The sequence below is a fragment of the Corvus brachyrhynchos genome, unplaced genomic scaffold (genome assembly GCF_000691975.1).
Source record: "Corvus brachyrhynchos isolate BGI_N302 unplaced genomic scaffold, ASM69197v1 scaffold147, whole genome shotgun sequence".
Classification (NCBI taxonomy): Eukaryota; Metazoa; Chordata; class Aves; order Passeriformes; family Corvidae; genus Corvus; species Corvus brachyrhynchos.
This window is the reverse complement of record NW_008239105.1, coordinates 157,708-172,416: the sequence shown is the minus strand read 5'-3', so window position 1 is coordinate 172,416 and position 14,709 is coordinate 157,708. Positions and strand designations below refer to the sequence as shown.

The window sequence follows — 14,709 nt, the reverse complement described above, 5'->3', positions numbered from 1 at the left end:
CACATTTTTACTTCCTTGTGTACCTCTATTTGGCAGGCACCAGAAAATCCCAGGGCCCTGATTTATTACTCTATTGTTGCAATACTACACTGACACATCTTGACTCATTTAACCCTTTAGGTTGCTGATGAATATTAGTGCTATTTGAGTCTCCCCTTCTTTTCCTGGGGCTTGATTACCAGCAAGACTAACAACTGTCATTTAAGCAAAATATATTTAAAGTATTCATTTGACCAAAAGTGTTTAAGTTATAAAAAAATCTAGTGCCATAGTCAAGCAGTGGTTTATTTTAATTTTCCTAGAAGACTCAGGATATCATACTTTTCTTTTGCAGAAAGTGAAGCCCAGGCATGGACCAGCGCACAAGAAAATATCAAGGAGGAGTTTTTTGGGTAAGAGTATCTACAATTTGATATCCAGCTTACTCAGAGTTCAGGTTGACTGCAGCAATCAGTCTGTCACCGTACACAGGTCAGAGTAAGTAACATGAGCAGAGAGAGCTCCTCCAGGTTTTCTAATGCATTGGTTTCACCTTCCTGATACACATATGAGAATGGCACTGGATGGTATGGCCTCAAACACTTCAGGGATGGGTCAGCCACAACTTCTCTGGACAACCTGTGCCAGTGTCTTACCACCCACATCATAAAAATTTCTTCCATACATCTAATCTAAACCAGCCCTTTTCCAGTTTGAAGCCATTTCCCCTTTTCCCATTGTCATGGTTTAAGCGCAAATGGAAATTAAACCCAGCAGCTGCTTGTTCAACTACCCCCTCTCTCTCCCCACCCACCACTGGAATGGGGAGAAGAATCAAAGTAAAACTTGGTAAGAGAGATAAGAACAGTTTAATAATTGAAAACAATGTAAAACACAGTAATAATGGTAAATTATAACAGTAATGATAACAAAAAGGAAAAAAAGCAAGTGATGCACAAGACAATTGCTCACCACCCACTGAACAGAGCCAGACCCTGCCATTCCCAAACCCAGATCAGATGCCCTTCCATGTAAATCCTCCTAGTTTATATACTGGGCATGATGTTCTATGGTGTGGAATGTCTCTTTGGTCAGTTCGGGTCACCTGTCCCAGCTATGCTCCCTCCAAGTTTCTTTTGTGAACCTCCTCACTGGCAGAGCATGAAACAGGGAAAAAGTGATACACTTTACTTTGGATAAACTGGACTTAGCAAAAAAACAAAACATCAGTGTGTTACCAACACCATTCTCATTCCAAATCCAAAACACAGCCCTGTAACAGCTACTGAGAAGAAGTTACCTCTAACCTAGCTGAAATCAGGACACCTATCACTGCTTGCTCTTGTAAAAAGACCCTTGATACAAATGTCCTTTGATGGTCCTTCATAAGAGTAAGTGCAGAGCTGGAGGACTGCACCAGTAGTAATTCAGGTTGCAGGGCTGAGACTTAAGTGCTAAGAAGGGCTTAGAAGATTTGAGACCAGTTTTATATTTTTTTAAATTTTATTTTATTGTACTTATTAGCCTATAAGAGTTTACAGTCTTCTTTATAATATACTATTACATAATATAAATACATTATTGCTTATTATATACTACTAATAATAGTGGTAGAATTTTATAATAAAATATTTAGTCTCAATGGTTCTATGAGCATGACACTTGTCTAGAAATGTGGGCGTTACACTAGTATCATGTACCAGCACCATAGTACTGGTTGTATTAGCAACTGGATAGTGAAAGGCAATGGGGAAGTGGAGTCATGAAGAAAGCTGCTAAAAAGCAAGAAAAGATTATGACAGCTGTTCCAGGATTCAGGAAGGACATTATATTCTGGGACTATGGCCATTAGTCAACACCTCTCTTCAGAACAGGGCCTATTGGAGATATGTAGAGAAACTGATTGTAGACACTTTGATAAGGGATCACAGCAAAGATCAGAAGGAAGCAGCCGTTTCTCAGAAAAAGAGCAGAGAAAGGAGAACTCTAACTTTTCTAACTAAAAGTCATGCATTAAGTGTGGCTGCATCCTCAATGAAGAGACAACTAGCTCCAGAGAGTGAATAACAATACCTCTGTGAGATGTCTATCCCAGATGAGATAGTCTACCTTCAGGAAGTTCCTCTTCTTGCTCCACTGACTTTATGGGGAGCATAGAAGATTACCTTAAACTAAACACCTTGCTAAAAACAAGATTAATCCTAACCAAGAAGAGTGTGGAGGGAGGACAAAATGGGGTTCATGAACAATCAAACACAATGGAAACACCGAGCATGTTTTTCACAGTCTCTTTCCTTCCCACAGACATAGCTATAAGATGGATAACAAAATCTAATGGGAGAAGCAGCAGCGAGCATTACATCCTGGCCTACTTTTCAGAGTATACGTACCATTGCCTCAGCAGGAGACCAAGAAAACTGCCCTCCCATAACTTGTCAGACTTTTAGGGTCAAGGCATTCAAAAAATGTCAAAAAATGCCCTCAATTTGCAGACCCTAGTGAGCCAATTAAAAGTCACAGGAAGCACAAAAGCACCTATCAGAGCATAGTTGGAAGAGCATACCAGAGCATATCCCTGCAAGCCAAGAGATATTTTAAACTGCTTGTCTGAAGATTGTCAGCTGTAGAGAGTGGCATCTGCAACATCTGCCATGATGAGGGAAAAAAAGGGCATCTAATTATATATTCACACAGACACCAAAAAAGCTTGGGGCTGGAGCATTTGCCAGCAAGCACTGATAGACCTGTACAGCTGACCTCAGTTTTCAAGCCTCACAGCCAAAGTTTGGGGTATTTAAGTTTTTTGGCAGACTTCTCAAAAAAAAAAAAAAAATAGAGGGTGAAATTATATATTATTGCAGTGTAAAATGCCCAAAATACACGACTTAATGTAAATACTTATGTGAGATGATAACTGGCTTTCAGTCTCACAGTTTTTAATGGCTGCAACCTGTTTATCTGCTTTCTGATATAGAGGCCATGTGAAAAGTTTGGAATAGGCTCAGTTCCTATTCAGGCTACATATTGATAGAAGAGTTTGATACCTTTGCACAGTGCAATTTATCCCTCCCTTTTACCATTAGATTTAAGCTTACCACTAGGAAAAGAATTAATAGTTACAAATAAAGCAATATATGAATGTAGGGCCTTTTTTGCAATGATAGGCATGGTGATAGGATATTTTTCATGGCAAGAAACAATAAATATAGAGTAGTCTACCAACTTTCACTTCAAGAGAAAAATGAGTTTTAAACTCTTTCTCCTAAAAAGACTACCTTCAACATCAGAACAAAGGTGGACAACATCCCTTTGCTTTGTGTCCTAGAGCTATTTTGTCCTGCTGGGACAAATTGGGCAGTTAGAAGGGCTAGTCTCTTGCTTGCATTTTCTTCATCTGCCTCTCCCTGTGCTGGAGCACATCCAGCTTCTCTCTCCTCTACCTGGCCATTTATTTTCATAAAATTGTAGTAATTAGATATCCTGCCTCTGGAAGTGTTCAAGGCCAGGTTGGATGGGGCTTTTAGCAACCTGATCTAGTGGAAAATGTCCCTCCCCATGACAGAGTGATCTTTAACATCTTTTCCAACTTAAACCATTATATGATTCTATGAGACTATGAAATGTATAGTGTAATAAAAATCTTTGAGATATCTGCTCTTCTTTCACATACAGTTAAATCGATGGAGTTGAGAAAAAGTTTATGGCAGACTGACAAATTGAGATCTGCACATACAGTATTTGACTAGGTTTTTCTCCTTATGAAGATTTGCTTAAGAAACACCAAGTGAATTCAAGTGATTTCTAAGTTTGAAAAGAACAGTAAGGTTTTGCTTCCGAGGTTCAGAAAGCTGTGGCATCTCTAAAGAGAATCCACACAAGCATCCTTCTCTCTAGTGAGACATTGAAATGTTTGGACATTGTGGTTGGTTGGTCATGTTAAAAAAAGAAAAACCATAATAATGGCAACTAAAAATGAAAGCAGCATATTGTAGAATAGAAAATTTGCTTTTACAGATTGTTCAAGATTGCTCTGAACATGTTTTTTTGAGGGGAATTTTGTGCCCAGCATATGTCTTTTCCTATGAGCAATAAAGACAGAACAAGGAATTTTTAAAGGTCATCATGTCCAGTAGTTGCATTTTAACTCTCATCTGATCTACATCTCCTCTGCACCATCATTTTTTTTTCACTGCAGTGGCACAGAGGGGGAGTGGTGGGGAGCAGAATGGCTGTAGCCCCTCTATGAGAAATATTTTTTGGCAGCTAGTAGAGAAGCAATAGTATTTGCCACTCCCCAACATAATCCTGGTTGCATTCACCTCAGTCAATCTTTTAATAATAGGCTTAAGATGCATCAATGGAGATTCAGGTGGGGAGGGAAAAAAAGGAAAGAGAAAAGCTGTATTGTGACAAGGATAGAAAAAACTGGGCTACAATACTAGTGAGGGTTTAAAAACTCCCACACTGCAGATTTTAAGACCAGTTTAGACAAACATCTGGAAGAAATTATTTAGATAACACTGATTGTGTTTGGGATCAGGGGATCACCTGAAGATTTTTCAAAATTTCTCCCTCTCCTTTCTAGTACAATGAGAAACTACAAGGTAAAACAATGGAACAAAGTCTCAGCCAAGGACAGAGTTCAGCGGTGCATCCCACTGTCTTTAGCTGTTCAATAAAGACATATACACAACCAGTGCTCTCTCATCAGGCAAGGAAAGAAAAGGAACCAGGCATGAGTAAGAAAAAAGGCATGTTATTTCACTTTCTGATTAACTTAAAATTTGAAGTGGAAGCAAATACTACTTTTTGCACCATTATATTGGCTCATAAGATCTTCAAGGCTCCAAAGTGTCTGTTCAGCTCACCACCTTAATCTTGCCTATCACTCTGCCTACAAGTCCAATACCAAACATTCATAACAATTACCACCACAGCAGCTGATTCTTACCATACAAGGATAACAGTCAGGCACTCTGGGATCCCTGAGCTTAAGTGCAGCAGAAGTTCTATGAACTACTACAAATGAAACTCCGCTGTAGAGCATACTGCAAAAAATGAAGCCTCAGTCTGACATATCACTGTTTTTATCAGTCATCCCATTCACTACTACAAGTTTTCTACAAGAATCTCTTCTTTCAGTGAAACACCAGTTCATCCTAACTCTGCTGTATGGACCCACTCTGCACTCTGAGCATCTGCTGTGACCTCCCCTCTCCCTTTAGGCTGTGATTATTTCAGCCTAACTCCACCTCCCCTGCAATGCTACTTATTTGTTCAACTATTTTGCCAAGCCCTGGCTTATCACACAGATTTTCACTTAAATTACAAGTAATAAAAATATATTTCAAATTGTTCACCTATTAAGCTTGAATCACAAGCAATTAACAAAATGCTTTGATGGAGTCCTCACTTAACATTCCTTCTGTCTCAGTGACCTTAAGGTTACTGAACATCTGTTTCACTCTTATCTTGCACTGAAATGTTTTAGACAGATGTAGCTGTAAAAAGTCATTGACCCCAAAATTCAAGCTCTTAATTCAATTATTCCTATGAAACCTATAGTTTGTGCATAATTAAGTTAGAAAGGAATGCATTCACATACTGATTTTTTAACACTCCCAGCGGAATGGAAATCTTATCAAGAGAGCTCCCACAAAAAGCCACAATAACCTGGAGACTGAAAATTTCAATGTCAATTGAAATCCTTACCCTGAAGAAAGAAAAAGTCATCTGAACCTATTATTGTGCAAAACTGAAGGGGTCTCCTGTGGGCCTTTGATCATTTTGCATGTCTTAATTCCTTTTTCCAGTCTTTTTGTTTCTGATATGTGCACTGAGCAAATTGAAAGGAACAATCTGTTACTAATTACTCAGGTCTACTCAGTACTCCCTCCCAGCACAGCTGAATTCCAATGTGTGCCCACAAGGAGCATCCTCACCAGTGACCAGACAGACCTGGAAACAAGCCGCTACAAGCTCCAGAGCCCCATTCCCACGACCTTTTGTGCCTTCCCATTTCATGCACCCTCCACACCAGCCCAGGTATACCGAAAAGCCTCTGCTCTCAAGGTAGTGTCCCTCTTTGCAGTGCAAATATTGGCTTTCTGTAACCCTAAATGATCATTTTACACTAAATGCAAAGTTAGCAATTACAGGACAACAAGCTGGCAACAACCATGCACCAGGCTGTATGTTCTGCTCCCAATATTCAGTTCCTGCTTCCTGAACCACAAATGCCTCAATAAGGATTATTGCCAGGATGGAAAGTTTTTTTTGGGGAAGATGATCTCATGTTGCCTGTCTGCACTCAAGAGAACTACATTTCTTCATGACATCATACTTGGCACTCAACTGCCTCCTAAAACCAAGGTAGCGCAAAGCACTTAAAAACAGGTAATCATTCTTCCATATCTCTGGCACTGCCTCACCATCTCTTAGGGACTGCAATTGCTTCTACAAAAATTATGAAAGTTTGGCCATTAATTCAAGTGGCAACAGAATCAGCATTGGTGATAGATTTTTCCTGCCATTGATAAAATCTGCTGTTCTTTTTACTCCTGTGTTAGTCCACAAACACACACACCCAGGCAAAATGTCACACAGGTGCCCCCGGCATTGGATGCACAGTAATTAATAATTTACATCAAACAACTACCTGCTCAGTGTGCTATTTTTTTTTTCAATTGATATAATTTTACCCCTCCCTGAAATTTAAAATTGGATACTTACTGATGCCGACAGCTGTAATAAGTTTAATTGCAACTTCTGGGATTTCACACTGCATAAAGAAAGGCTCCAAAATGTACCGTCCAAATGCCAATGATATCACTGCTGTGGCAGCAGGGCTAGAGTGAAAAAAAAAAGTGAAAAAATTAACATGCAATAGTACATAGTTATTATTCTTGTGGGATCATGCTGTAACTTCACTATCAGAGAATTGTGAACCTTAATTTTGGTGCTTTCTTGTAGCTTTGCTGACATGTACTGTGGTTTCTGAATGTAGCACTACTCAATGATTCTGATGTGGACAGCAACAATTCCTACCAGGGTGGGTCTTACAACTTCCATGTTGCAAAGCAGTCGTAACAAAAAAGGAAAAGTATCAGCAGAAATCTTCATTCACTCACTTGAAGCAAACATAGCCAGAATTGGATTACATGGGCAAAACCCTGCACAAAAGTCAGTGAATTTTAGTGGCCAGATGTATCTCACCCCCCAGAGACACAAGGAAATTAATTTCATTCAAGCTGAGAATTCTGGTTTACTGAAATAAGTATCCAAAACCTACCCAAATCTTTTATTAAATTCTGAGAGAGTCCAAATGGGATTTTCTAAAATACAAACAGAATTTGTTTCTTTTATTGAGTTACAATTTCTGAGCACTGCAAGTGAGAGCAAAAATCCCTGAAATACACCACAGAATACCATGAAACAAAGAAATATAAAAAAAGACATAATGTTTCTTTATTTGGTCAGTTAGTGCTTTTCGTATTAAGAGTTAAGCTATCCAACGCCCCACAAAGTTGTTGCATTTACAAATTTGAAACGTTCATAATATTCGTACAGCTTTTCTCTTTGAGAGGAGCTAATTGTTTGACAAAAGCCTTAGCACTGACACACGTTAGTAGCAAATTAGCCTGTGCCTGCATATTACTGTTCATGTTCCATTTGGGAGGACATTGTCACCCTTCTTAGGACAGCTGGTGGCATCTGTGGTTTATCACACATGCACTGTAGTACAAAAGGCCATATGATTCTTGAAGAATTTCTGAGTTGAACGAAAGTCCATGCAAATTTCTTGTTAAAAAATTTGCAACACTTCACAGAATTTTGATAAAAATTCCATGGAACAGGGTAAAAATTCTGCAGAGATGTTGTTGTTCTCCATCAAACAATAAAAGAATTTTCCACAAGGGAGTTGCGACCTGGAAACAAAACCCACTTTCTTTGTGTTATGACTCGACACAGAAGTCACACCTGGAGCTGGACCAAGATGCAGAAAAGCACAGAACAGAAATATCTTCCTCAGAAAGTTTCTGCATGGACGAGCAAGGGCTGCTGCATGTGTATCTCCCACCCGTGGGGATGTTCCTCTCACTGGTCAGCAAACGGCTTTGCAAATTTTGTCTGGATTTTCATAGACATTTACTGACTTTACTTCAGTGCAATATTTCTAATTCATATCAGAAGATCACCAGGCTTCTGGTTTTTAAGTACTGCAGCCTGCCATATGTAGTTTTGGAGTGTCCTAGATAAGAGGAAAGATCAGATCTCTGGAGCTGTCCCAGACTTTTTTCTTCAGTCCCAGCTCCTTTCCCCAGAACTTGGATTTTGCCCTCCTATTTCAAGGAAAAGCCTTTTTAAAGAAGGCCACACCACTAAGTTTCTAAAAACATAGCTCCTAATTATACCTCTAATAAATAGCTGTGTCTCTGACATTCCCATGTCTCAGGGGAGAAGTTGCTGGCAGTGCAGTCAATCAGTGGAGGTAGAAGTTCAAAGAATGGAGAAGTATTAAAAAAATATACAGATGGGGAGTTTAGGGACACAGTTCAGTGGTGAACTCAGCAGTGCTGAGTTAATGGCTGGACTCAATGATCTTGGAAGTCTTTTCCAACCTTACTGATTCTGTGCTTTTCCTTTTGACTACCGTACTACTGGCAGGCTGGCAGCCCTCAATAGCTGTGTGTTCAGGAGCAGGTAGAAAGTTCATGACTAGCTTTCACTGAGGAGCAAGGATACAAGCAGACACCAGCTGAGGAGCAGGACAGTGTCCCATCACATACCACAGGTGAGTCAGGCACCTGGCAGCACACTCTCACACAGCCTGTGTTTAGCAACCATCACAGTGAAGCTCTACAGACAATGCATTCACACTGTTGTCTCCACTTGTTTGAAAAGTAGATGTTGGGGTTTCTTCAAAGGTATATAAATATACATAAAACACACACAACCAGGCTTTTGGAGAGAAAAAGGTTCACAGTTGCACTGGGTGAGAAGCAGTGCAATGTAAGGCAGACCTAATCAATATGAGGCAGAGTTGTTAAGTGTGTCTTCCACTGTCAAGTAGTGGCTTTACAGAGATATATATGAGAGCAGGAAATGTCTATTTTGTTTGTGACTGCTTCACCACCCTATGAGTGCAATAATCCTGCAACTTTTCAGAAGAAAAGCCAGCCTAGCTGAGAAGTATCTGTGCAACTTCATCTGTTGAAAACAAAAAATAAACACATATGAGGTCTCAAGTTCTTTGATAGCAGCAGCCAATTAGTTTCCTGATGCAGGAGCCAGATATAAAACTCTACACAGAGTTTCAGCAGTGCTGCTCTGATCATCGCAAGTTACAACATGTACGCCTTCCTTGCTGCCTCTCAGACTGGGTGATTAAAGAATCCACTGATGTTCTCTCCCATGCAAGATGATTATTTTCTGGGTGTGGGGCAGATCATGATGACTAAGAGCATTTTTACAACACTCCTGGGACACTTCAATATATAAAAAAATAATTATTTTGTGAGGAGAGGAATTTATGATGCCTGGATTCTTGTGGGTGTTTGTACCTAGGTTAATAAGGTGCCTCTGCCTAACAAGATGCAGATTAAGAGGGCGATTTCTAATACTATTCCATTTGGTTGATTCTCTGATGTGAAATGATATAGCTGTTCATAGCACTGTGAAAACACAGGTCTCATTCCACTGCCTGATTTTCCTTTTTGGCAAAAGGTTCATACAGTTGAGACATCTGCCCTTTCATCATATTTAATGGAAATCATGCAGTTAATTCAAAGGTTACATTTGGGTGGGGAGGTTGTGTTGGACCATCTGACATACAAAATGATTTCCTCTGGAAACAACATAAGGATTTACAGATTCATAATGACTCAGCACCATCAGCACTTTTAAACTCAACAGTCTATGCTAGAACATGTCAATCACAGTTGGGATTTGAAATGAGGCTTGTGCCTCATTTGTGACTAATCTACTGATTGCGGAAGAGACGGGAAAGAAGTGCTAACCAGCCTGAGGCGGGGATGGAGCATTCCCAAAGTCATTTTGTGTGAGTTGCCCTGTTCTACATGTATCAAGATCTCCAACCTCAGCAATACTGTAAAAATAAAAAGAGAAGTTCAAGGGCTACACGTGAGTTTGATATGTTGATCCATTTACATTATGAAAGTTTATTTTACATGATTCAACACCTTCGTATTGTAATTCTTTACAATGTCAAAGGCTGCATGAGTCACAGACTTACACACCAAGGCAGTATATTGGACATTTTAGGTATGTGAAGACAATGTTTCTTTATTTGGTCAGTTAGTGCTTTTCATAGTAAGAGTCAAGTTTTCCAACACCCCACAAAAGCAAAAAATCAGGGCCCAATCTGACATAAAAGGCATATATGGTGCCCCAACTCTGAAAACTACTGGACAATAGTTTCACCAGGAGTTATTCCTGTATCCACAGACAACGGCAATTGCTACAGAAGGTAGTGCCAAGACTGAGAAAATGTAAAGGTGACTTCCCTCTCCACTGTACTATATCTAGGTATGTCTAACAACATTATTAGTGACATCAGTGGACATCATAAGCCTAGCAATATTAAGGCAAGTAATTGAATTTTTGTGGTAGGGAGTTTTCTTATTCCCCCCATACATGCACACATGTCTTCTTGAACATTTCAAAGCTGACGAGGAAAATACCATTTTTAAACTCTCTGAAGCAACCATAGTAAAAGAACACAGTTAATTGACCAAAATATGCTTGATTTGTTTTGCCCAACGTATATCACAGATTTTTATTTATGACTGACAAGTGCATTGCCATCAGAAAAGAAATGGAGGAGTCACAACACACTTACCGAATGATGAGTAGTTCAACCCAGACCCTCACAAATGCAGGTAACGGGCCAAAGGCCTCCAGGATATAGGTGTAGTGACCACCAGATTTCTTAATGCATGTTCCTAGTTCAGCATAGCAGAGGGCACCTGTGAGAATTCAATTGTGGCAACATGAGAAATACCCAGAAATACCTATCAAAACATTTATAGCCTAACCAACAGACCTGTCATGGTTTCACAACTACTTTTTATATGTTTTAATTTTTTTCCAATTAATTTTGTAAGTTTTAATTCATTCAACTAGATATGCAGTTAACCAAACTGTGCATTTATTCAGTTATATTTAAAGCCACTGGCCAAGCTATTTGCAATAAGTGTTGACACTCCTCTGCATCTTGTGAAGAGGGACAACAAAATGGGGTGTCACACCACCCACCCTACTTCCCAGGCAGCCAGACTGCACCAGTAAATGAAAGATTTCTGACACATTTGCTTGTTATCAAAGGCTGATTAGCTCTTTTCAGCCTTAGAGATGCCTGGCTCAAACTCTGAAGGTCTGAAAACTGTATTACCTCTCCTCAGCCATGGACAAAAGCAACCGAATTGCCAAAATTTGGAAGCAGGATCTGTAGAATAAGAATTTTCCTCAACATTACTTCTAATGTTTTATATACAAAACTCAGGGAATGGCTTAGTCATGGCTTTTCAACACTGGTGGAGTGTTTTTGTGTACTAAAAATGCAGTGAAGGGTCAGGAGCCATCAGCCAGTTACAGAGCTGGAGATTCACAGCTCCATAGGTAGACCACATCAATACTGTTTCACAACCAATAGACAGGCAGCCTTCTTGGAAGATTCTGAGAAGCCAGTAATAAACATTACTAAAGTTTGTTAGCACTGCATCACACAGAGTTAAGATCAGCAACATCCATTAACTCATTTCAGCTCTCTTGCCTGCATGCTTTTACGCTACGCTACAACACTTTTAGATAAAAACTACAGTTGTCAAAACCACATCACATGTACAAGCCCATTAAAGCTGTACCACATGATGACAAATTCTCCAGCCTTGTTCATTTGTTTTGTTTGGGGCTTTGCAAAAATGTGGCAACTTCTATTCACTATTCTTTAGCTTACGTGAAGATGTACTTAAAGGAATCCTTGCAGCCACATTAAAAAAAGAGCTGGTTTTGCATTTTCTTTTGCCAGACTCTTCTGTTGAGGGTCAGGATGAAATGAAATTGTGTTTTAATATACGTTATACACACAGCCTCAGCAAGACCTTAAGTGACCTCTACATGTGATTTAATTACAATTGGGTCGTGCAGGGAACTAAATTTTTAAAAAAATTTTAAAAAAAAAGCAACAACAACCAAAAAACAAACTGTAACAGGTCGATTCTGAGAACAAAATACTATCTTTTGCTGTACCAAATTACACAGTTACTCATATCTAGAGGTCTGGAAAATGACCTAAAAAATCTTACTGATAAAAGAGATTTGTTGTTGTTGTTGTTGTTGTACAGACTTTATTTCATAGCCAGAAGATTACTACTACTAAAGTTACATCCAGAAATGTAGTGCTTAAGCAAATTCTGGGTTAAGTAACTCAAAAGACCAAGGTCTTTTGACAGGGTTACAAATAGCATCTGAGGTTTTTCTTAGCAGGGGAATTTTGTTACAGGCAGAACTTCCACATTTGTACAAGAGATTATGCTGCACATTGTACCAATACACTTACCATTTGACCCAAATGGGTCCTAACTTACTCGGTCTGTTTTTTGGCCTGGGTGGGTTTAGCCTGAAAAGACTATTTTTTTTAAGCTCAGAGCCAATTTACACAAGGTGGCATTTGCATGTTCTGCCTATTAAGGGTCACGTTAGTCCCTCTTTTTCCTCTTCACCTCCTGCCCGTAAACAAGTAGCTTCCCTTTCAAATAAAGCCAATATTCATGTTAGTTCTTCAGTTTCTTTGAGATTAACTCATTAACTAGGTCAATGAACCCTCTGTCCCACAGAGGCCAGGGTGGAGTTTTCCACTCTGAATGAGGGTTTTGTGTACAGAACAACTTAACTGGACTTCTTCAGAATTCAACATTCTTCAAGAATACAAAGAATTAGTAAAAACTCCCACAATAAGCAGGCCAGCAATAAAACTCCCAGAGAATATTTGCTTCCATTACACTGTTTTTTGTAGCGCAATCTTTTAAAGCAACATCAGGAGTGAGGAAGGAAGTAAAGAGCTGGGAAGAGGGGTGATTAGTATTATTGTTTTGCTCCCCTTCAAGCCAATACAGCTTACATACAATGGGAATTATTCCTCTCAGACCTTGCTCTATTGTCTAGGGAACTAAGTTGAGCTGTCTAAACATTTCAGTGGTGTTTAAGCAGTGTGCTCATCCAGCTGCCGGGGGCTTTACAAGCAAACTATAAATACGTCTTACAGACAGGAGAAAAATATACATACAGCACATTCTATGGGGGGAAATGGACATTTGGTTTTCCTGTTCCTTTAGGGACCCATTAAAAAAAAATTATGCTTCCAACTTTCACCAGCTGGTGCCAGAAGTGGCAACAGGGGTTACAAATCTTTGCACCCTCCACAAACCCCATCCTGCAGCACAGACCTCCTGTAGTCCCATTGGTGCTCAAGCTCTGCACTGTGACTTCCTATCCAATAGTAAAATCAGAGAAATAATCACAATAATTCACCAGCTGCCCCTCTAGACCAATTAGAAACTTTTCAGGGACTTACCAAAAAGCGAGAGGATACCACACACTGTCCAGACAGTCAAGGACATGCCCACGCTGCCTGTGTTCTTCAGGATGCCTTTGGGAGAGATGAAGATGCCAGCTCCAATGATAGTGCCAATTATGATGGATATCCCCCTCAAAAGCGTCACTTTCTTCTTCAGCACAACTTTTCCCTCCTGGGCTCGCTGTCTGCTGTCCATAGAGGACAACTTGCCATTAGCTTGTCCCTGCAAGTAGCTTCCATTAGAGACTGTGGGCACAGCAGCTTTCCTAAACATGCTACAGTGTCACCAACACACTGCTGGCAAGCACAGGCAGAAAAGTTTTCAGTAGAAACTCAAGGGGTTTTTTTCACTCTATGTAGCCAACTACTTTGGCTCTTCCTCTGTCTTCTGTTATCTTTCTAGCTGCTCCTACGCACAGGTAACAAGCTCCTAAAGAGTATGTGAGCCCTTCCTGCGATCCAAGCCCAGCTCAGAAACACCTGTGTTTTCACACTGTGAGCTGGTACTGCCCTATCATTGGAAACCAGCTCAGCTTCCGCATGGACTTGTATTTAAGCTCTTGTCATACCAAGTTACTCTAGCTGAATGATGATGCAAATTCTCCAGGTTTGCATCAGCCATTTGAGAAACCGCTGGCATTACTCAGCATTTCTCTTTTTTTGTTGTTGTTGGTTCCTCCCCCCTACCCCCCCCCATTTTTTTTCCCTTTTTAAACCGCAGGGGCATGTTGCGCGACTGACCTGAGGGTGGTGGTGAGAAGAACAAAGCACTCGCAAGCAGCTCGAGCCAAACCTCGCCAATCAATGCAAGCATATCACCCCCGACACCCCGAGACACACTGCCAATTTTTTTAAAGCAACTCAGAGCCAGAAACAAAAGCCTGCCTAAACACAAAGCTCGTCAGAGCACAAGGGGAAAAGAAATCAAACAGGATACGTCATCCCTGGGTCTAATCCAATTTCATTCTCGAAAAACTTTCAACAAAAGTTAAGTTTGCGGGGGCTGAACTTCTAGTATCGCAGTTGATCGGCCTCTCCCACTTCCATGGTACTTCTCTAGAAATCTCTGAAGGGATCAGGACTGACGAAAAGGATACATATAGCCCCGGTGTTACCCCGAGTTACTTAGCAAC

The 14,709-nt window shown here is 40.1% G+C and overlaps 1 protein-coding gene across 5 annotated transcripts in view; it reads right to left on the bottom strand.

Annotated features, from left to right (window-relative positions):
- SLC7A11 (solute carrier family 7 member 11) overlaps positions 1 to 14,597 on the bottom strand; it is a 59,747-nt gene extending 45,150 nt beyond the window's left edge. For 2 of the 5 annotated variants that reach the window (XR_001863693.1, XM_017739360.1), the window contains exons 1-3: positions 13,574 to 14,194; positions 10,841 to 10,967; positions 6,712 to 6,827 (exon numbers count right to left, since the gene is read on the bottom strand). Coding sequence is in view for 3 of the 5 variants with exons in the window: in XM_017739360.1 (XP_017594849.1) it covers positions 6,712 to 6,827; positions 10,841 to 10,967; positions 13,574 to 13,850 (520 nt within the window). In the remaining 2 variants the exon portion in view is untranslated. Of the gene's footprint in view, positions 1 to 6,711; positions 6,828 to 10,840; positions 10,968 to 13,573; positions 14,195 to 14,317 lie in introns of those variants that run through there. The other 3 variants (XM_017739359.1, XR_001863692.1, XM_008637693.2) reach the window with 3 other exon arrangements.
- Positions 14,598 to 14,709: the final 112 nt, after the last annotated feature.